The 22,955-nt window shown below is 39.1% G+C and overlaps 2 protein-coding genes across 7 annotated transcripts in view; both read left to right on the top strand.

Moving 5' to 3' along the window:
- Nucleotides 1-1,078: 1,078 nt before the first annotated feature.
- Nucleotides 1,079-14,886, top strand: mzt2b (mitotic spindle organizing protein 2B). 5 transcript variants are annotated; one of them, XM_059033330.1, is made up of 5 exons: nt 1,079-1,226; nt 2,241-2,431; nt 2,910-3,058; nt 8,585-8,770; nt 13,432-14,886. In XM_059033330.1, exons 2-5 carry the CDS (start codon nt 2,247-2,249, stop codon nt 13,593-13,595), a joined length of 684 nt encoding a protein of 227 aa, XP_058889313.1. In that variant the 5' UTR covers nt 1,079-1,226; nt 2,241-2,246; the 3' UTR covers nt 13,596-14,886. The 5 variants fall into 5 exon arrangements, with proteins under 5 accessions (XP_058889313.1, XP_058889311.1, XP_058889315.1 ...); XM_059033328.1 differs by having other exon boundaries at nt 8,582-8,770; XM_059033332.1 differs by having other exon boundaries at nt 1,081-1,226; nt 8,585-8,719.
- A 2,743-nt stretch (nt 14,887-17,629) lies between these two features.
- The window catches only part of LOC117426928 (tetratricopeptide repeat protein 28-like), a 435,334-nt gene continuing 430,008 nt past the window's right edge, over nt 17,630-22,955 (top strand). For both annotated transcript variants that reach the window (XM_059033326.1, XM_059033325.1), the window contains exon 1: nt 17,630-17,958. In XM_059033326.1, coding sequence (XP_058889309.1) covers nt 17,929-17,958 — 30 coding nt within the window. In that variant the 5' untranslated portion in view covers nt 17,630-17,928. The remainder of the gene's footprint in view (nt 17,959-22,955) is intronic.

Here is a 22,955-nt window from a genome sequence, read left to right as displayed (position 1 = left end):
TGCACTGCTTTTTGTATGCAGTTTGAACATTAAAACGATAATATTGTACATCAGCCTGCTCTTGCAAAGTAAACACATTTTCAGCTTCAGAAAGACTGAGTGGGGCCACAACGCAATAAAGGTGCATTCAGGCTGACGTGACAGGTACGCTCCAGTAAGCAGCAGCTTTCTCTTTGACAGGAGGGTTTACTGTGTTCAATGAAGCACTCAGGCTTGGAGAGCCAAGCTCTAACTAGATTTAATTGAGAGTGGAAGCTGGGTGATGCCTTCACTCAGTCGTGCATCTCTATGGTAATGCTCTTTCTAAACATCACATACGCCGTGTTTAGAACTATTCATTGTGTTAATCCAAAAACCTCGGGACTGTCTCAAACTATAGTATTTTATTTCTGGGCAGTACTTAATTATGTATGTGTGTTTAATGACATGCATTAAACCCACTTTCTCAGCATTTTGGGGCTTTTTTAGGCTGGAAGAGTGTTGACTGTGATTTGCTAAGCATTTCGTGGTGTATACCGACCTCTAATGGTATGTGGAAGACATAACAATAGGGTTGCGTTCTAGTTCATATTACCGCGCTAGCTGCGCTGACTGTTTCCAGCTCCAGACTGCCCGACTCTTGTACACATTACGGCTGTTTTCACGGAACTAGATTACCATTAACATTATACTGCCTAAAGTAATGTTGTTTTAGATAAAGGAATGCAAGATTAGTACTTATCAGGGTCTATGAAACCAGCCGCAAGCGTTGTTCTTACAAAACCACATTGCATATATTTAATACAAATTAGGCCACAGATTAAATAATTTGAAAAAAAGTTTATCAAATGCATTATCCACTATTACTCCACAGTATTTGGATTACTAGTTATATTTATTATGATCAGAAAATCCATAGGCTAATTGCTCGTCTTTCCCTCAGTGCAGCTACTTTTGAAAACTCGGCTGCCTGTGACTGCGCAGATTGAGTCTGTGAAACGAACGTGACAAATTTCAAGACACAATGTTATTCTTTATCGTTTGCATATAACAAGTGTGGTCGCTCATTTCCCAATAAATAAAGACTACAGTCCAAATTTGACAGATGTTCGAGAGATTGCGTTTCGTGACTCTACTTGCCTCAAATGGCAGGGAGACTGCATCAGCGGAAGTGAATGTTTGGTTTCAATCCGGGGCGGAAGGAGTTTTTTGTATGCTAAACATCACTCCACACTGCAGATATACAGGTACAGTGAATACAAATTAATGTATGACATATGAACAGGCTGATATACAGTAATTACCTACCGGTTATGAGACACGACTAGATATAAAGGATAAAGGCTATAGTTAAATGTTGATATTGTGCTGTTATTTTTGTAAGAGTGCTGCTGAATGCCACTGTAAGTGTAACTGAAAATATGCAAACGCGTCTACAAATAAGCTACCGGTGAAGGGTTATTTTTTGCCAATATGAATGAAATGTGAAAACATTTGAAGACGGTGAACATTTAACATTCCACACACATCAGCACTGAAATGAATTGAAAGCTTTGCAAACATATATTTTGTTATGCAGTATTTCATAGCAACATTACTTTGTATCACTCAAAAGTAAACAATAATTAAAATTGTAAGTATGTACTCGTTTACCATTCGGGTCATACCAGTGACCTGAATTTGTAACTAATAGAGGGACCCATTTTTTTTGTAATCCTATGTTTAAACATCATTAAGTATTGTACTGACATGGATGTATTTTCCAATTAAACAAATGTAACATTTTCAATAAACTGTCTACAGCTGAGACCAGTTTGGCAGGTAGAGACACGTTACTGCCTGGGGTATGCCATACACTGTACTAAGCAATAAAGGGAGGCAATTCAGATACACTTCTTTCCATGAGTTTTCTGTTTCTCTGTAAAGAAACTTTAGTTTATGCCATGAGGTCTCAGATTCACCACATTTTGTCTAACTCTTTCAAAGTTGGCTTCTGTACAGCTGTAGACCAGAATTCATGATGTTACTGTTTTGCTATTGTGGTCACTTGTTTCTAATAATTCAACTATCCCATATTGTATGTACCCTGAGGTCATCTGACAAGCTCTTTCACTAGTAGGGACATTTCTGATTGATCAATTGTCATTCCACCTTTGCAAGCTCTGACTGCACAGTCGGTGGGGTTGTCCCGGTTGATGCTTGGAAAGTCGAAGTCCTCCATGATGAATAAATCAATTAATAACAAAGCTTTGTTTTTTCAGATCCCAATGGCTCTTCCACAGCAGCCAACAGCACTGGGCTCAGGTCTGGAGTCCCAGCCACTGGTCGCCACAGTCAGCGGCAATGTCCAGAAATATGCCATGAAAAAAAAGAAAGTTCTGAATGCAGAGGAGACAGACCTGTTTGAGCTCACACAGGCTGCAGGCATTGCTGTGGATCAGGAGGTCTTCAAGTGAGTGATGCAGTAGAAGGGCTATAGGCTGACGTTTTATAAGATCACTAAACATACGAAACCTCAAAACACACTTTAATTAGCGATGTGCAAGTCAAGGGTCACAAGATTTATGGAATTATTTGTTAGCTACAATTACCTTCAGCATTAATGATCTAAATGGACATTCTTAACTGGTTAACCAAAGCATTCAAGGGTTAGGGTTTTTGTTTAACCTAGCAGGCCTTTACTGCTGGGTAATGACCTGAATTCTGCACCTTTATAATTCTTGAACTGTTTTGGAAAGGGTTATTATTGTACAAGTATATGATTGTCTGTAAATGCTGCTCAACGTATTTCCATTTTCTTTTTGTAGTATTGCCGATAATTCAGCTGACCTGCTGTTTTTTAGTAGAAGTAACGAGTAGATTATTTAACAGTGTGCTGTAAGATTGTTTTTATACTGTGCGTTTCCTTCCTCGTACCGTTCTCTGAACAGGATCATTGTGGATCTGTTAAAGATGAATGTGCCCCCCCTGGCAGTGTTCCAGATGCTCAAAGCAATGAGTGCTGGACAGAGAATCGCTGACACCTCCGCAGGAGAGAGTTCCTCCACTGGGTTACAGAGCGCCACGCCGGAGCCCAGAGGTTAGATCAAGCGTTAGCAACTCCGCCCTTTTTATTGAAGGAGAGGTTCATGCTAATATACAAGCATCACTCAATTCAAAACAAACCACGGGTTTCCGTGTGAAATCCCAACGCAAAGTGGGTATTCCTGTCTGCTCCCTGGTCTCTCTTGCCTTCTGTGTATTTGTCCATGACAGGCTTTGCTTGCTGTTCCTGGCACGAGATTCGGTTGTCACATGCCATGGAGGTGTTAGCTGGTGGCCTGTTTCTCTGTGTGTTAAACAGGCTTCGTTTGAAAGCGAATAAATTCATTATCACACCCTAAGAAACTAATTTAGAATGATCATGACCACCTCAGTGATCAAACTGGCACTTCGTTGAAACTAACCTGCTGAGCTCTCACCTTTATGAACTAGCCAGTGGAGGCCACAACTGCATCCACACATGCTGTGCAGTGCATCTAGATCAGATCTCACTTATTTCATCAGGTCTTAAATTGATTTAATGTACCAGTAAATAGATTTTGTTCTGCAAGTGTGTGTTAAGTACTAACTGGCACCCTATTCTGAACTACTCTGCTTCTCTGCCAGACATGAATGAAATGGCACAAAACCCGCCAAAGAGCACAGTTAAACGCTACAGAACCTGGTTTCCCTTCCTCCTCTGTTTTTAATATTTTCGAAATCTAAGAAAACTTTTGTAAATTGTTTTGACAGTTTTACAAGTAAACGCTTAATGATATGGAAATATTCAAAAGAAACCAAACTATCAGCCCTGAGAGAGTTGTGAAATGCGTCTTTATTTTTGCATCACAGCTGTCTGGTGTCTGTGGCATATTGATTAATGAGCAAATGCAGTAAGTCATGAGGAAATAGTAGGTTTGCAGATTACAGCATCTACTTTAAACTCACTTCCATCTTTTTTTTTTTTTGTTATCCATTGTAATTATTAATGGTTGTTTTAATGCATATGGAAATATGGAAATAAAACCTAACGACCAGAGCTGTGTCTTGCAAAAAATAACTAGGCATACATCATCTTTGAGTTTCTATTACTGTTGCAACTTACTTGTTCCACCTAGTGGTTTTTGAGGAGTGCTACTGACATGTAATCTAAATCTAAACAGTAATTTAAATTGCATTTATATTGTAAGCTTTTTAGTTTTCTGTGCTGAGCATTTTTAGTTTTAAATGCTGGGCAGTCCAGATCTCTTAAAACAGGTGATTTTAATGTAATATAAAAAATACAGATTGGCAAATAAATAAGGATCTTTCTCAATAGAATATATTTAGTTAGCAAATATTAATATCAGGTGTGAGGGATCAGTGCAGTTTTAAATGGTCAACGTGTTTTAATTGTAGTGCTGTTACTTATCAATACTACTACTACTACTAATAATAATAATACAGGAAGACCTTTTGGTGCTGAACCCATTCTCCACAATATAACCCGATCTACAAATACCATAGCCCCGATGATGTGAAGAAGTAACACAGGCATACAGGATTTTGAGTGGACAAATCAACAGAAAACATGTAGCCTAGAATTTCTGATAGAATTCTTTTTGCTGATCTTTAACTATCAGTTAGGCTGATATACAAGTGATTGGAGTAGTATACTCCCACATACAATTGGGAGTAGCTTAAACAACAGAAAAGCAACACTCGCCTGTGCGACGCTACGTACCTTTAGAGGCTGAGAGGATTCAAGCGGAAAAGGGGTTAGGGCCTCTACGTCATAAACCTGTCAGAGCGCACGAAACCAGAAAAAAAACAGAAACTCGTGGTTTACTCTGAATTGAGTAAATATGCTATCATCAACTTTTCATTTTAATGTTTCACAATAAACTGGTTGTAACACAGCAAGTGTTTCTTTTTAATTCTTGATATTTGTCCAGATTCTATCAGGTGATCATCAATCAGTTTTACATGAGTGACTTACATTGCTCCTTTTGTAACTACATCAGGCCATTACTGTGTAGTCTGACTTGGTGGTTCTAAAGCAACTCTTTCATATCACTGTAGATGTGTAATACAATACATGTTTAGACTCTGTTAACCACAATGCACTTGATAATGATAATCTTGGTCCCTGTTTTTTTGTAGTGCTGGGACAAATATCCAAATATTTGATCAAACATTTCTTGAGACATATTCAGTCCCTGAAAAACATGTCTGTGTCTTCCAGAAATAGGCGTTTTGCCTTGTGATCGCAACCTAAAGTCGCCTCTTCAGATTTGGGAAATGAGTCAATCAGGGTCTGTTTCTGATTAAATTGATAAATAAATAAATACAATTCTGCCAATGGATTTGATAATGTTTTTCAAATGAACAAGAGAATGCTTGTGTGAATCCTGAGTGGATATCCAACATAAAAATTCCATGTTTGTCCCAGCACAATTGTTTTTGTGCTAAAGAGCTCTTGCTTCTGATTTGAATTAAAAAATAATCTTTACTGAGCATGCATATATATATATATATATATATATATATACACACACACACACACACACACACACACACACACACACACACACAGTGGTCCTTTTTTATCACATCAGTACTTCTTGGAGTGCATTGGAAATAAAGCCGTTACTTCAATTGCATTATGCTTATTCATCAGGATCTTATATGAATAGGACGCTGTGACTGAGCTGTTGTTGCAGTGACACGTGTGTGGTGATGTCACGGACCAGGAAGTAACAGAAACAAAAAAATGGATGGCGATGGTGAAGCTGAACGCTACGACGCTCAGTGTATTTATTAAACGATAAACCAAAACCAAAAGGTTTAAACAAACAACACAAAACACAACAAACAAAAAGGCGCGTTGGCCAAACAAATAAATATCGTGCTGGTGTAAACCAGCACGCTTAGCAGTTATTTGTAAGTTTTGTTTTCTCTCTCCTCGCTCTCCCTGCTCTCACGCCTAATACACTCTCCGCTGAGGGTAGAGAGCTGCAGGTTTATATACAGTGACCATCTCCCGATTAGCAACAATTAATCAATGAATTAACTCGAGAGATGGTCTCCGTCTGCACGAGTTTAATAAGGATGCGTAACTGTCAGCTAGCTAAATGAATCACTAGCTGATCAGTCACGCATCCTCACGGGGTTTTTAAATTATAAAAACAATAACAAATACGCTGTGCTTTGATCTGCGCCGCAAACAAAAATACAAATAATAATAAATATATATATATAGGGGCGGGACACTCCGCCACAGACGCTAATGTGTAAACAAGGTAGTTAAGACCAGCCACAGCTCTCTCCTCAAAATACGCTCTCCCTTTAGGAACGAACATTAATTTGATATTTCTATAAATCCACAGCCGCTTCTTCTGTTGGTCATATCTCCTAAATTGTTTGCGTTGACTTTTTTACTATTATGGAAGCTACTCAGGAATATAATGGTACCCTTCACTTTGACATGTGACCTCATATGGCTGCCATATTGTGGTCATGGGACTTTGGTTTCATATTGCAATATTGGGTATGTACTCCTGTATTCTATGATTCGCTACTTGATGTTTCATTGATTCTTTAGTCATGTGACTAGGGTTCTGCTGAGGCAACACACTTTGAGATTTTGGGCATGTCCAAACCTTTCCTCCAGTTTTTAATTAACTGTTTTTTTAAACAAGAAAGATACGTTAATTTTACAAAACTAGAACCAAACAGCTAGGTCCTATAATTGAAGGTCTCTTATGGACAAGCTGTTTGATGATCATTTTGTAACCAATAGAATTGAATCTTTCCAGAAAATAGGTGAACTATCCAAACATTTGTTTATTTGTTTAACGTGTTTTACCCGCCACCATATTTCAGAAACTGTTAATGATCAAACTTCTATCCTGTAGAAGCATTACTGCAGTAATAATTAGTTAGCATATGAACTTCATGTTTCTAAACCACGATAGCCTGAGTCTGCTTGTCTCTTGAAGCGGTTTCCCCTTGACTCAACATCACACTGTACCATACCTCATGCTCCTTATACAAATCTATGAGCTGTACTCTTCTTTCGTCCGCTGTTCTTCAGCCCTTTTGCGCTATGCAGCTATGTGCCATTGTCTGACCAGTATGTTGTCTAGCATTGCCTCGCCTGTGACGCAATGAGATTTTGCTGCAGGGGACTTGCAGCAATCCAAAAAAACAACATAAAAAACCTGTATGCAGCAGTTACAGAACTTTCTGCAAGACTGCGTACACAGTGAAAATGGACACAGGCAGCATAGTTACTTGTGCCGAGATCACATTGTGTACCAACACTTATTTCAGGGCCAGACACAGCCTCTTTACCTGCACCTCGTGCTTTTTTTTATATTTTGAACAGTCTTGTTGAGATCTGCCACTTTGTGTGGAGTTTTGATGCAGAAATGCATTATGCATTATACTATACTTTAGTTCAGGTTTTGGAGTAGGTATTCTTTTATATGTGTGTTTCTATCATTCTCTATTGTTGTCTCAGCTTGGATCATTATTTACCAGACTTACTAAATCATTTCCTTTTAAACCACGCTGACTGAAGTGAGCTGGTTTTAAAAATTAAAACTTGATAAAAGTTACTTGGCTACTTAATATTCCTTCGCCAGGGCTCAGGAAACCCAAACCCTGACATAACAAAGGCACTCATTTGTGTGGCGAAACCCTTCACAACTCACAAGGTGGCACTCCAGTATTTGACATTAACATTTTATACACTTTTGACTATATTTACCAAGCATTGCTTCCCACGACCCCTTGGTATTTTTCGTGGAGAGCTGTTCTCAAGTTCAGTACAACCCATTTGGTATTTGACCCCTATGTTTTTGTGTTGAGTAATTAGGGAGTACAACTGTAATTTCTGTCCTCCTGGTTATGGAAAGTTACAGTTTCTGAGGAAACAGAAATGACAGTTGCACACATTATTTTTCATTCCATCTGGAATAGTTAGTAAGCATGGTAAATAATGATCTGAGCACAAACTACTATAGGGAATGATACAGAACAATTTTATATCGAATTTTGTAGGAAATATAAAAAAAATACAAATAAAGATAATGTCATTTTAATGTCTGTTAGTTACACCTTAAACTGATCGATGATCCATGAGAAGTTTGTTTGGACTTGGGAATGGCCAAGTTAGTCGTTTCTATACAAAATAATCATTTCCTCACAAAGCTGAAACAGACGGTGGATTGTTCTAACAGGTTCCAACACTGCCCAAACTAAAAAAGAGCAATATTTTCTGTGAACTTGCAAAATATGCAGCATTAAAAAAGTAATATATGTTTTATAATATGTTGCTTTTAAGCACAGCGCATTTACAGTCTTTCCTGTAAAGTATCTGTTTCAAAATAAATACTATAAAACTGGATAAGATCTTGCAGTTCTTTTAATTCTGTTTGCTTTGCTAAAGAAAGTTACAATTTATGTGGAAGTGTTAGTCTTTGTGAAAGCATTAGATTTAAAGCAGTCTCCGTTTAGTAGATTTAACAATGCAGTTCATCAGTAGCTATCTTTTCTTTGTTAATGTGTTTTTTTGTGTTTCTTTTCTTTCCTGAAGTAGAAGAATCATTTGTCTCTGCCAAGAACAGTAAAATCCCGGCACCACTCTCCTTTTCCTCTTCCCTTCGGCCTCCAAGACTAACCACTAAGATGGTGGTCTGCGGTCCTGCTGATGCTTGCTCGCCTCTCTCTCAAGGTCCCCCTGGTTCCTTCCAGTTTTCTTGCTGCCTGTTCGCACCCTTTGCAGGTTCCGTTTATTAGTTTATCTACTGGGGTTGGTACAGACCGGTATTGCACTAGGAACCAGACACTTGCCTCCAGGCTACATTAGCAAAGTAGCCAATACATTTAGGAAATCAGTAAGAGGCATTGGAAAACCGATTTTAACACTTTTGACAAAACAGCTAGATTACTTTCTATTAGCATCAGGAGCAGGATAATTGTGGGTTCAACCCTGTGGCTGTCTTAGTTGTTTGACAATCTAAGTATGCGTTTCAGTTTTTAAAAAGATTGAAAATAGTACACAAAAACATGGATGTAAAGCATATAAACTAAGTTAAACAGTAATTACAATCTAGCCAAAAACATTACCATTATAAACGGTTTGGAAAACAGATTTGATATCTACAGTGTAATTGTAGGGAGCCTTCATAACGTTCCATTACATGTGGTGTACAGTAGATCATTTCACTGCCATGTTGTTTCATTGATATAACATCTAGACATACTGTATCAGTGATGCAGAACTTTTTCACTTCCGTTTTACTTCATGTTTACAAACCATTCGATCTGATATGCCATTACCCTTTGATTATGCCACAGGGGATGTTTTTTTTGTTCAAAAAAAGTCACATTTCTGTTTTTTTCCTCCATTTTCTTTTTACATTAATTTTATCGTTTTGTTTTTTCATTTCATGGTATTTTGTATAGCCTACAGATGTTTTCAACCAATGCACGAGAGGGTTATAGAATGTATAACTTTGTTTCCATTAGCTTTAACCTCTTTTATAATAAAATAGTTCCATATTGCAATGACAAGGGAGGCAAGCAGGTTTATAGAGGAGCATGCTGAGACAGAGCTGTCCAACCACACACATACAGCTCCGTCACCCTTCACTCAAATTACAGCTGTATTTTAATCAATTTCACAAATCCTAATCGCTTCAAACAGGAATAGAACAAATGATGTTGTATTATAAAATGTAATTGGGAAACAGAGCTCTGTGTTTGGCTTTCTATCAACAGAGGCATTTCCCAACAGTGCACAGTTCTGAACTTGTTTTTGCCTTATCTTATTCTTAAAACTGAACTGTATTGACACATTAAGTAACAATAGACAACAGTGTACAGGTAAGGGTCTGTACGCCTCACCTCTGAAGATCGTCCAGTTACTCACAACAATTCACACCTGTTGTGGCTTATTGCTTAAATAATGTTCTGTTTTGTATACATTTTTTAATCTATTCAGTGGTTCTCAGATCTACACACCTCCGCATTACTTGATTATTAACTTCAGCAAGATTACAATTTCCCATAAAAATCTAAATGCAGTCCACCCTATTTGCTTGTGTTGAGGACACACTGATAAAGTGGTCAAGAACAGGCTTTCCTGGATTTTAGGTGGAAGGAGTTGTCAGAATTGGTAGTTTCTGGTTCCTGGTGTGATCTGGCTGTTAGGGATGGGCTGAGAGAGTTGATTGTTGCTCTTAATATTGCAGTCTCCTTGGAATCCATTGAGTGTGCAAAATACCTCATATACTGTATGAATGTCAAACATAATAAATAATTAAATAATTTATTTCTTAGCAGACGCCCTTATCCAGGGCGACTTACAAGATATCACATTATTTTTACATACAATTACCCATTTATACAGTTGGGTTTTTACTGGAGCAATCTAGGTAAAGTACCTTGCTCAAGGGTACAGCAGCAGTGTCCCCACCGAGGATTGAACCCATGACCCTCCGGTCAAGAGTCCAGAGCCCTAACCACTACTCCACACTGCTGCCCATAATTGCAAACATTCATAATCATGCTTTTGTCAAACCATGTCTTGCTTATTTGGTTGAAATATCCAGCATTGTTTTTAAATCAGGACATTTAAAAATGGCCTTTTGCAGCCATTGCTGAAAAAGTAGTGACGATTCGTTCTAATACAAATCAGTTTTAACTGCTGGTTATTTCTTCCTCACAGATATGCAGTCAGCACACCACTTTTAATTTAACATGCATATAATTACAAAAAAAGAATCCTGGAGAGCATTGTTGTAGGCAATTGCTATGAAGGCTTTGTTGACCTCTGTAGTTGGTAACACAAACTTTTCAACCCCAGGATGCTCTGCATACATCAGTGATAAACTAATAAACGCCTGTTGTTTCCTCATTAACTGTGTGTAATAGCTGAGAGGAGATTAATCTTTCTGTGCTTACAGAGTACTCGCCCTGTTTCGTGTGTCTTCTAGTTTCACGTCTGTCTTTGGTGCAGTGTTAAGTTCTGATAGACACATATCTTGCTGCTTTTTGTTGGTTTTCATTTTTCCGTATCAAGCAAGTCCAATACCTCCCAGTCAATACATTCTGAACCCTTTCAGTAAGAATTAAAAACATGTTTATATTGAAAATTAAACAGGGGGTGCTGACAAATAATTTGGAATCCCCGCTCCTATAGTAGTGAACGTGAGATCCCATTCATTCTATTTTGTTATGTGTGATACTGGACTGTATTTATAATACATAGATCTGTTTGTAAAATGTGTTTCAGTATTAGTACCAGGATTTCAAAGTATTGGACTTGTGCTAAGCTTCCGATTCACTGTGTGTGCAGTTATGTATTGTGTCTGTGAGTAATCAGAATGTTCTAATTACTGTGATTTGTGTTTTTTTTCTACCTGATTTTTTCTTGGCGCAATTGCACTTTTTTAATGTTTTACCTTCAATGCATTTACTGTAAACCTTTCATTGAAACAATGCAGAGTTAACAAAGCTAACAGGTTTAGAGGTGCATATGAAAAATACTGTATTGAAATAAAGCCAACTAATACATGGATTAAATGACATGAGGTGCATCATTTCCCCAAAAGATAAACTGCTATTTTAGTACCTGACTGACTTCTTGCTGGAAAGTTACTGTACATATTTTCAAATACATTCATGTAAATGATTTTGATTAAACTTGTCAAGTACCTTCGTTAGTACAAGTTATTGAAGGTATCATAATCTTGTTAACTGTCTTTCTGTATTTTTATTTTTTTTTAGATAGTTTTGCATAATCTAGTAAACCTGATACTACCTGTGTGCATGTTACTTTTTTCATTTATCTAGAGATTCCTTTGTCAATTTCTGACAAAATTTGCTACGCAGGTCCTTAAAGAGTTTATCATAATTTAGCGATACGTGGAGGTTCCCGGTTTGTCTGTCTGTCTCTGCGTCTCAGTAAGTTTTTGCATATACTGTATATAGAGATGCGCATATACAATTGTGATGACATTTCTTCTGGACGTACTCGGGTAAAGGTTTTGAGCAGAATCCACACGCTGATTGTGTAGGCAGAGTTTCTAAAAAGAGAAGATATCTGGAATACTTTGAAAGATCTGATCTCGGAAACATGGGGCCAACTTAAAAACTAATAAGAGTGGAGAGCTAATATTTTGGGAGCTAACATTTCCAGGTACAGGACTTCCATATTGGTTTTAAATGATCCCGTTGATTTAGTATCAGCTACATGGCTAAGTAACCCATTCCATCCCTTCACTGCTCTTTGTAAAGAATTGTCTCCTAACCACTGTCCTAAGTCTATTGGTTAGGGTTAAGAGCTGTTTCTTTGTTAAATTCCCTTACCAGTGTTGTCAAGTAATGTACAGGTAGTTTGAGAATCAGTCTCATATTGAAGAGTATTGTACTGAATTTGGGCATCATGTGGTTGATTGTTTCTGTAGTAATTTGGCATGCGGTTTGTGGGTGTGTTTACTGTGTAAAACACAAATGCACCGTGATACCCATTTGCCATTTATGGGAACTATATTTAAATGCAATGTTTAAGATGGTAAAGGTAAAAAATGCCTTACAACTCAGACTGCTTTGAGTGGGTGGTTGGTACCTTGTTCCATAGGGGATCATAGAATATTTTCACAAAATACACTGGAAATGGTTATGCAGCATTTCAAGAGAAGCCAGAGGATTCTGATATAAAAAAACCCAGCAATTTTGCAGTGTCAGCTAAGTACAAAACAGCCACTAATTTAAAATGTATGCTAGTACTGTATTAAGACCATATTACAGTAATTACAGTAGTTTCTGTTTTACTACCTTGTCATGTCTTGTCACTTCAAATTCAACTACTTGTCAATTTCTTGGAAAATCATTAACACAGAACTGTGTTGACTATGAACTCAGAAGAAATTGTGGGTAGCTGAATGTGCAAGATCAAAACTGAGAGAGCACGGGACTCCAGACCAGATATATACAACTTTAGACCCTCTGTACACACAAAATAACTTCTTTTTCATCTTCTTTTCATCTTCGCATTTTGGGTAGATGAATTATCAGATACATAGAGAGCATTCCAGTTAGGCCCTAGTACAGTAAACAAGGGGATGGGTCTGTGAGTGTTGATTCAGTGCTAGATCTAAATTAAATTTATTAAAAACTAGCAAACTCTAATATATTTGGCTACTTAATTATAACAACAAATCTATTTAACTTCTAGTTTGAAATACCTTGATATTTTTTGTATTGTAGAAGCATGCTTCAGGTGATGCTGGCTCCAGGACTTAAAAATAGAAAGAAAAAAAGAATGTATGTGGGGAACAGATGTACATTCGTGACATAAGAACATTTGAAACAAAACACAAAACATGTACAAACTAAATGTTATTTTTCTGTCCTGCTTTGTTTTGTTTTCTTTCCCAGTGAGAAACAAGCCAAGCCCTGTTGTGTGTAGCAGCCAGGTCCCAGCAGAGAGGAGTGGGCGTGACAGCTCCAGCCAGCGAGCTCCTCGCCAGCCCAGCGCCTCCAGGCTGCACAAGTCTGGGAAAAGCACAGGCAGCAGCAGCTTACAGCACAGCTCCAGTTAATTACAGCGCACTGTCCAGCTCTGCGCTGCAACGGTCTGTCCCAAGGACTGACACGTCCACCTGTCTGTGGCACCAGACATTTCTATTGGACAATACATCAACATTTTAAAAAAAGGCATATTAAAACAGTGTGTTTAAAAACAAAGCCCTTAGGTCGGTGTTGCCTAGCTAGTCACGTTCAAGTCAGTATTTTGACAGCATGTTGTGTAACGGCACAAGGAGTGTTCAATAAGACGAATAAAACAACTGTAACACGAAAAACAAACTAGCTGAAAAGAGGTTTTGTTTTTGCTGGTTGTAATTCTGTTGCTTCGTAGTTGCACCTCTTGTCATTATTCCACACCTCCACACCCGTGATTCCAGACTGGGGACAGCAGCATAGACAGAAATATTACTGAAATTACCCTGACACCTGATAATGCATTGTTCCCCAAGCTCAGGGAGCAATTTATTCATATAAACGCTTCTGTTATGTTGTTGTGTTATTTATAAGCTTCCTTCTCCAAACTCTTGATTAAGAAGTAATTGAGAGGCAGGTGTAGAGGGGTGATTGACTGAACACAAGGTACAAGCAATGTTACGTGTGTGGGTTTCTGTCAGTCTGAATGCTGGCTCACACCTTGTGACTGGGACGGGTCTCCCAGTATATAGATGGACGGGACAGGAGTGTAGCGGAGCAGGAACAAAGCGGCTGAACTATAAAAAAACAGTCCAATAACTAATCACGGGCTATAGACAGCGAAACGGAGCGAGGCAGTCGTGACACTGTCAAAGAGGTGTGGATTGCTGGACAAACTGGACGCTTGTTATTAGACTAGTGGAAACAGGACCATTTTAAACCTTTGTGTTTTTACGTTCAATGCAGTTTCTTTTATACTTTCAGCATTTTATTGGTCTTTTTACACGGAAAGCTACAGGCAGCTCTTCTGGGCAGTTCCTTCAAAACAGTGGGAACCTGCTAGAGGCAGCGACTTAAACAGCATGATGTTTAGGGGTTTCTATGATTCACGTTATTGCTCCTTTACAGTTTTGCTTTATATTAGTTTATTATGTATACTGGTTTGCAGTTTTCACGTGATTGTGTTTGTGTGCTGCATTTTTGGGTATGTAGTTTTGATTTTATTTATGGTTCTTTTGGCCACTGTGGTGGTTACAACTAACTGCCTCTAGGGGTCCCTTGCTGTGTTGTCCCAGATTTGGTTTTAGGTTTGCTGCCCAGGGTAGCTGCCTTGCGTTTGAGTGTTTGTACATTTTATATTCATTTTTGCTTAATAAAGACCCTTGAATATTACTGCTTTTGTCTCCTGGTCCCTCTCTTCTCTTCCATACACTTTGACCACTGTGGTTACTCAAATTGCAGAATTACCAGACCTCCTGGTAGATCAAAGGTGGTGGCAGCATATTGGACTCTGCTTTTGCCAAGATAAAATTAGATCGTAGTGGTGGGGACCAACTAAGACGTAGCTTCGTTGAAACATCTGCGCACATATATGAGGCTCCAGTGGTTTTCTTCTGACAAATAACAAGGACATCCCAGTGTTGATGGCTGGAGTGTAATACTGGCTCCAAGAATTAGCCAATTTGCGCCCTCCATGGTGCATCAGCACACAGCGGCAGCGATGCTGGCTCCAGGGATCAACCATAGTGTGGCCACCCTGTCTGGAATGGGCTAGGTGGGGCACTTCACAGGGATTGACAGATGGGCACCTCCAGTCTTCAGTGTTTTGTCGATTTTAGCCCACAACACCTGTCCCAGCACCACCGCTTCCACCCCCACCCAACTCAGCCCAGTTTACTTACCTTACCCATCTATTATTTTTCACTGATGTTAACTTCCTCCATCACCTTTCTTTTGAGGTTTCCTCCTCAACCAGTCAGTTACTACTTCTCTGCCTCCTTGGCTAGAGCCTTTGTTCTCCTGTCCACTGAATCCAATATCTCTGAGAAGCCTTGTCATGGAGTGTGCGATGAATCCCCGACAACCCACCTCTACTGGATGAACCCAGACTCTCCGTCTTCACTGGATAAACCCAGACTCACCACCTCAGCAGCTAGCTCAGCATATCGGAATCCTCCCATGGCACTGTTAGCTCCACCAGGAGAACAAGGCGTGCTGAGACTTACCACAGGACAATGTCAGCTCGAAGGGCAGTTGTAGCAACATCTGCCTGCATTCTCCAATCTCCACCAGCCTTCAACTGTCCCAGGAGGATCTTAGTAGTGAGAACTGGGAGAAAGTGGGCAGCAAAGGATGCATGAAAGATGCAAAGGCTGCCCTTTGTATCAGTGATATCATATTTATAATTATTTCCTGTATCTGGTACTTGATTTTACTCTTATAGGCATACATATTAACGTTTTTTGTAATTGCTCTTATATGAAATCATTCTCATCCACTTATCATACTTACTACGTACTCTTAATGGACTTTACTCATATAAGCAAATACTTTTACCATATGTTAATGCTCTTAGTCAAACTTGCTCTTAAAAGTAATTTACTGTATTCTTTATTTTGCCCTTATTTGAATTTGGTCTTTATTTTTTACTGATTGTACTGTACTTTATAACTGCTCTTATCTGTAATGTGATATTTTATAATATTATATTTTATAATGTGATACTTTGGACTCTGTTATTTTGTAACAATTGTAAGTCGCCCTGGATATTATTATTATTATTATTATTTATTTCTTAGCAGACACCCTTATCCAGGGCGACTTACAATCGTAAGCAAATACATTAAGTGTTACAATACAAGTAATACAATAAAAGCAAGAAATACAATAACTTTTGTTCAAGCAAAGTACAAGTGTGACAAACCACAATTCAATAATACAGCAGATAATAGTGATAGTTACATCAGGATATAATTAAATACAAAATACTACAGGTTAAACACTTGGCAGATTACAGTATTCTGAAGTACAGGATTAAATGCAGTAAAATAGGGGGCAGATAAGAGCAAAATAAAGCACATTTAAATGAAGGGTGATAGTGTCCCAGGATACAAACAGAGGAGTTCTACAGGTGCTGTTTGAAGAGGTGAGTCTTAAGGAGGCACCGGAAGGTGGTCAGGGACTGGGCAGTCCTGACATCTGTAGGAAGGTCATTCCACCACTGCGGAGCAATGGTGGAGAAGGAGCGGGCTCTGGAGGCAGGGGAGCGTAGCGGAGGTAGAGCCAGTCTTCTAGTGCAGGCGGAGCGGAAAGGTCGAGTGGGGGTGTAGGGAGAGATGAGGGTCTGGAGGTAGCTGGGTGCAGTCTGGTCAAGGCATCTGTAGGCTAGTACCAGAGTCTTGAACTGGATGCGAGCGGTGATCGGGAGCCACTGGAGTGAGCGGAGTAGTGGAGTAGCGTGGGTGAAGCGAGGCAGAGAGAACACCAGGCGGGCAGCAGAGTTCTGGATGATAAGGGCGTCTGCTAAGAAATAAATAATAATCATGGAGCAAGTACAACAGAGAAAAGGAGGCTTTGGACTCTGCTCCCTTGAGAGGCACAAAGCAGCTCCAGCTGAAAAGAGGAAGCTGGTACACTGAAGTGCAAAGGCAGGAGGCAAGGATGAGATGTGTTAAGGCGGTGTCCCAGCCTAAGCAGGGAGAATGGATGATATGGAAGAACATGCAACAGCAAAGGATTGGCTGGCAAGAAAGACCTATGGACAACGGAACAGAGGAGGACCAGCTTCCTGATCAGATCCACATATGATGTTATAGCTCATACATATCCCTACAGCTATAACGACCCTTGGGTACATGGCAACAAACCAGACTGGTCAACGGTATTCTTTGTGAAAGTTAAAGGCAGGATTTATGCCCTATAAACAGACAAACTGAAGTAAACGGGATAAGGAATAAGCCTATATTTTAGTGTAAACTTGTAAATACTTTGGGACACTGTAGCTTCAACTAACACAATAGCACCCCTTGTTCAATTAAGCAGAAAAAAACAGTGTAAAGATTAAACAGAGAAGTCCAGAGAAAGTAGTTCCGTTATTCTGGAAGTGCGCGTAACCCAACTCCAGTATCCTGATCTCATTGTTCGGTTAAGGCTAGCATCTGAAACCTGCGCTGCTGAGGCCATATCCCTTCCATCTGCCTGCAGAGGGAGAAAGAATCTACTGTAGCAACACAGCCAAGAAAGGAAAAAAAACGAGAAAAAAAAAACTCGCACAACATGGCGAACTTTTCCCAGAGAAAAGCTTAGACTTCACAGGATAACGGTTTTCCACGGTTATTTTAGAAGGACGGCGGCGAGTAAACTGTTTATTTTGCCGTGGAAAAGTAACATGGGCTGAAACTTTATAATTGGTTATCACAGCAAGAAGCAACCAGGATGGAGAAACAGGCAATAAGAAAAGAAAAGGTAAATAGTTTGCAGTTGTTTCCTGTGGCGTGTGGTGTGCTTATTTAACGCACATACAAGCTGTATTTTATTTACAAAATACGGGCGTTATAATTCTGTCAAAACTTTCTTTTAGTTTGTGTGGCCATTAAATTAGAGAGACTTTATTGAACGTACAGAAGTTTTTTTTTCCTGTACTCTATTTTCGTATGAATACAGATGTCTCCAATCCTTTCATAATTAGAAAAGCAACGAATAAGTGTAGGCAGCACCAATGACTGATATATCAGTTTTAACCTCACGGGTTTATTTTATCAGCCCAAACGTAAAGATCAGCTATATAGACATTAAACCCCTTTATATCGATCTGTATATATATATATATATATATATATATATATATATATGATGTCAAATTTTAAGAAATATTCTTATTTTAAAGGGGTGCCAACCAATGCTTTAAACATCAATTTGCATGCTCTGTTAGCGTTATTATAACTCGTCTCTGTTTTAGCGTGCTCTTTTGTCTTATGCTTTTTTTAACATTAATTTAGGATATGCAAATATTTCAAATACAGCGCAATAAACATTAGCATCCTGGTACCTCTGCTGCAGGTCGCTTAGTTTGATTGCATCTTAACCGCTCTAGAGTCAGTTTAAACTACAGCACATCCAAGCTATTAGAAAGCAGTCGCTATTACAGTGTTGACATTTAATACCTGCATATTCCAAATAGAAGATATAAACAGCCAAGAACCAAGGTCTTCAAGGTGCAGGGCAGTGATAACATTGCTTGTGCAAACTCAATGGTATTAAGTGTAATTTAATAATTGGTTAGCAGTGCTTGAGGCCACATGTTTTACAATGCAAGATGCTTTCAGATAAGATGTACTTGCACTGGCTCCAAATGGAAAAACAAACTCAAATACTGTATACATTATTTATTTATTAGCAGACACCCTTACCCAGGGCGACTTACAGTTGTATACAAAATACATATCAATAATTACAGTACAATTAAGAGCAAGATACAAAATACAATGACTTCAGTCCTAATAAGAGCAAATACAAAACACAGTACGATTTGATATCGGGGCAGCTCAAGAGCAAATAACAGTGTTGATAGTTACATCAGGGTTAGATACAAGTGCAAGTGAAATACAAAATACTACAGATTGGGTTAAGTGCAGGATTAAATAAAGTAAAATAGGGAGCAGATAAGTGCAAGTTAAAGTGCATAAAAGGCAGAGTGCTAGATTGTCCAGAAGGGAAGAGTTGAGTTTTACAGGTGTTGTTTGAAGAGGTGTGTCTTGAGGAGGCGTCGGAAGGTGGTCAGGGGCTGGGAAGTCCTGACATCCATAGGAAGGTCGTTCCACCACTGCGGGGCGAGGCTAGAGAAGGAGCGGGCTCTGGAGGCAGGGGAGCGTAGAGGAGGTACAGCCAGTGTTCTAGTGCAGGCGGAGCGGAGAGGTCGGGTGGGGGTGTAGGGAGAGATGAGGGTCTGGAGGTAGCTGGGTGCAGTCTGGTCAAGGCATCGGTTAGCAAGTACAAGAGTCTTGAACTGGATGCGAGCGGTGATCAGGAGCCAGTGGAGTGAGCGGACCAGTGTTTTTGTGGCTGTCAAAGGGCATGGAGTGTTAATTATAGTGTGACCTGGGCTGCAATTATTTTGCACAGATGTGCATTTTGTATGATTTTAGGTTTTTTTTGTAATAGAATGTTAGGTACTAAAGTAGTGTAGTGAAATAAGAATGTATAGAGGCCTTCGTCAACATTTTTGCAGTTCTTTTGAAGCACACATGCAGGGGGTACTATAAGGCACGTGATATTATAAATGCCGAACACCTCTAAGTGTAAGGCCCTCAGGGGCAGCAGTGTGTGCAGCCCTGAATTTGGGAAGCATTTGCAGCATTTCAAGTATAATTATAAACAAAGAGAAGGAGATGTGATATCTTTTATTGGACTAAGTAAACAAAAATTAATCACAAGCTTTCAAGACTTCAAAGGTCTCTTCTTCAGATGAAAGTAGGAAAGAGCTCTTTCCTCCTTTCACCTGAAGAAGAGACCTTTGAAGTCTTGAAAGCTCGTGATTCATTTCTCCTTCTCTTTGTCTGTCACCTCTGGACTGATATGGCTACCATTTAATCTGTCAACAAAGTATAATTATGTAACAGACAACTGGCAAAATGGACAATAAAAAAAAAAAAAAAATTATCACACTTCAGATAAAATTTGCCATATATTGTTGTATACTGTACACAAAAATTACTAACACAAAAATAAATTGTAACAGTAAAGACTACTGAAATTGAAATCAAATTGAAATAATTGAAAAATCTCATATAAAATGGGTAACAGGGGGTTAGGTGGCACCATTGACACTGGCCTCTCATTCTTTCTTTTTTGAAAGAGGCCCAGGACTGGCAGAGGGTGTTCGCTAGCAGAGTTGTGTGGGGGAGCGCTATGGCAACGAGCCTGCTGACTCTCCCCTTCCATTAGCCCTCAAATCACACACTATTCCAAACACCAAGGTGCAGCCTGAATGTACAACCTGGGTTTCATACACCAATGTCATCCACTCCCTCTGAGCTCTTCCAGTCCATTTTTATAGGAACATAAGAAAACAATAAAACAGTACAGAAGAACATTCCCATTCCCCACCCCTAAACGTTCAGTGATCTCCCAGTTCATAATACGATTTCATATTCCTGTCTGTGCTTTTAGAAAGAGTAGAATACAATAAAACAACTACAGCATGATTTTAATTATTTGGGGGGGGGGTTCTACCAAAGAAATAATTGGCACTTTTGTTTGTTGCTTGTGGTTAGAAGCTGGTGTCTAAATATAGAACTAAATACTGTATGTTTTGAACTGTTTTTATTTAACAAACAAAACAAAGAGTGGTCTGAATTCCCAGCTGATGACTGTCGCTGACATGCTTGTTTATCCTCACTGGTGATATATACAGACGTGCTCAAATTTGTTGGTACCCCTCCACAAAAAATGAAGAATGCACAATTTTCTCAGAAATAACTTGAAACTGACAAAAGTAATTGGCATCCACCATTGTTTATTCCATATTTAATAGAAATCAGACTTTGCTTTTGATTTTTTATTCAACATAATATTGTAAATAAGAAAACAAATGAAAATGGCATGGACAAAAATGATGGCACTGCTAACCTAATATTTTGTTGCACAACCTTTAGAGGCAATCACTGCAATCAAACGTTTTCTGTAGCTCTCAATGAGACTTCTGCACCTGTGAACAGGTAGTTTGGCCCACTCTTCCTGAGCAAACTGCTCCAGCTGTCTCAGGTTTGATGGGTGCCTTCTCCAGACTGCAAGTTTCAGCTCTTTCCATAGATGTTCGATAGGATTCAGATCAGGACTCATAGAAGGCCACTTCAGAATAGTCCAATGTTTTGTTCTTATCCATTCTTGGGTGCTTTTAGCTGTGTGTTTTGGGTCATTATCCTGTTGGAGGACCCATGACCTGCGACTGAGACAGAGCTTTCTGACACTGGGCAGTACGTTTCGCTCCAGAATGCCTTGATAGTCTTGAGATTTCATTGTGCCCGGCACAGATTCAAGGCACCCTGTGCCAGGCGCAGCAAAGCAGCCCCAAAACATAACCGAGCCTCCTCTATGTTTCACTGTAGGTATGGTGTTCATTTCTTTGAAAGCGTCATTTTTTCGACTGTGAACATAGAGCTGATGCGACTTGCCAAAAAGCTCCAGTTTTGACTCATCTGTCCAAAGGACATTCTCCCAGAAGGATTGTGGCTTGTCAATATGCATTTTAGCAAATTCCAGTCTGGCTTTTTTATGTTTTTCTTTCAAAAGTGGAGTCCTCCTGGGTCTTCTTCCATGGAGCCCACTTTCGCTCAAAAAGCGATGGATGGTGTGATCAGAAACTGATGTACCTTCACCTTGGAGTTCAGCTTGTATCTCTTTGGCAGTTATCCTTGGTTCTTTTTCTACCATTCGCACTATCCTTCTGTTCAATCTGGGGTCGATTTTCCTCTTGCGGCCGCTCCCAGGGAGGTTGGCTACAGTTCCATGGACCTTAAACTTCTTAATAATATTTGCAACTGTTGTCACAGGAACATCAAGCTGCTTGGAGATGGTCTTGTTGCCTTTACCTTTACCTTTACCATGCTTGTCTATTATTTTCTTTCTGATCTCCTCAGACAACTCTCTCCTTTGCTTTCTCTGGTCCGTGTTCAGTGTGGTGCGCACAATGACACCAAACAGCACAGTGACTACTTTTCTCCATTTAAATAGGCTGAATGACTGATTACAAGATTGGAGGCATGTGTGATACTAATTAAAGAAACTAATTAGTTTGAAATATCACTATAATCCAATTATTTATTATCTTTTCTAAGGGGTACCAACAAATGTGTCCAGGCCATTTTAGAATATCTTTGTAGAATAAGCAATAATTCATCTCTTTTCACAGCTTCTTTGCTTTATTCTATGACATACCAAAGGCATGCAAGTATACATGATAAAATAGCTTTTAATTTCATCACTTTTCAGGAGGAATGAAGATATAATTTCAATGAGCTGTAAGGGTACCAACAAATTTGAGCACGTCTGTACATGCCTGTACCTACACTATGTATATGACGCTTCAGTTTGCAAAACTGCTTGTCCAATTGTCACGAACCACATATCGAGAGCAGCGGCTCTCAAATGTTTTCTAACTGGAGCCCCCTTTGTAGTGACTATTCCCCCCTTATATAATATATTATAGAAATACGATGTGTTGATTTAACATTAAAATAATGGTGTATTATTCATAATCAGGTAGATGTTCATAACACGTCTCTCTACAAAATATTCACTGACACTGATTGAGCAGGTATAGAAGTAAGAAATGAGGTTGTTTCAGGACCCCCTGAACCCTTTCTGCACCCCCCCTCAGTTTGAGGAGTAATTAACGGTGCATTTTATTTTTTGGTAATAATAGGTAGGTAATTCGTGAACCAAATTAGGGTGAAAATGAAAAT

Source organism: Acipenser ruthenus, chromosome 11 (genome assembly GCF_902713425.1).
Source record: "Acipenser ruthenus chromosome 11, fAciRut3.2 maternal haplotype, whole genome shotgun sequence".
NCBI lineage: Eukaryota > Metazoa > Chordata > Actinopteri > Acipenseriformes > Acipenseridae > Acipenser > Acipenser ruthenus.
This window is presented reverse-complemented; position numbering and strand designations above follow the sequence as displayed.

Bases quoted from the DNA above. Each gene is read 5' to 3' on its own strand.
- mzt2b (XM_059033328.1), top strand. From the start codon at position 2,247: ATGGCTCTTCCACAGCAGCCAACAGCACTGGGCTCAGGTCTGGAGTCC. The intron at 2,432-2,909 runs GTGAGTGATGCA...TTCTCTGAACAG, and splicing joins GTGGATCAGGAGGTCTTCAA to GATCATTGTGGATCTGTTAA. The intron at 3,059-8,581 runs GTTAGATCAAGC...TCTTTCCTGAAG, and splicing joins CGCCACGCCGGAGCCCAGAG to TAGAAGAATCATTTGTCTCT.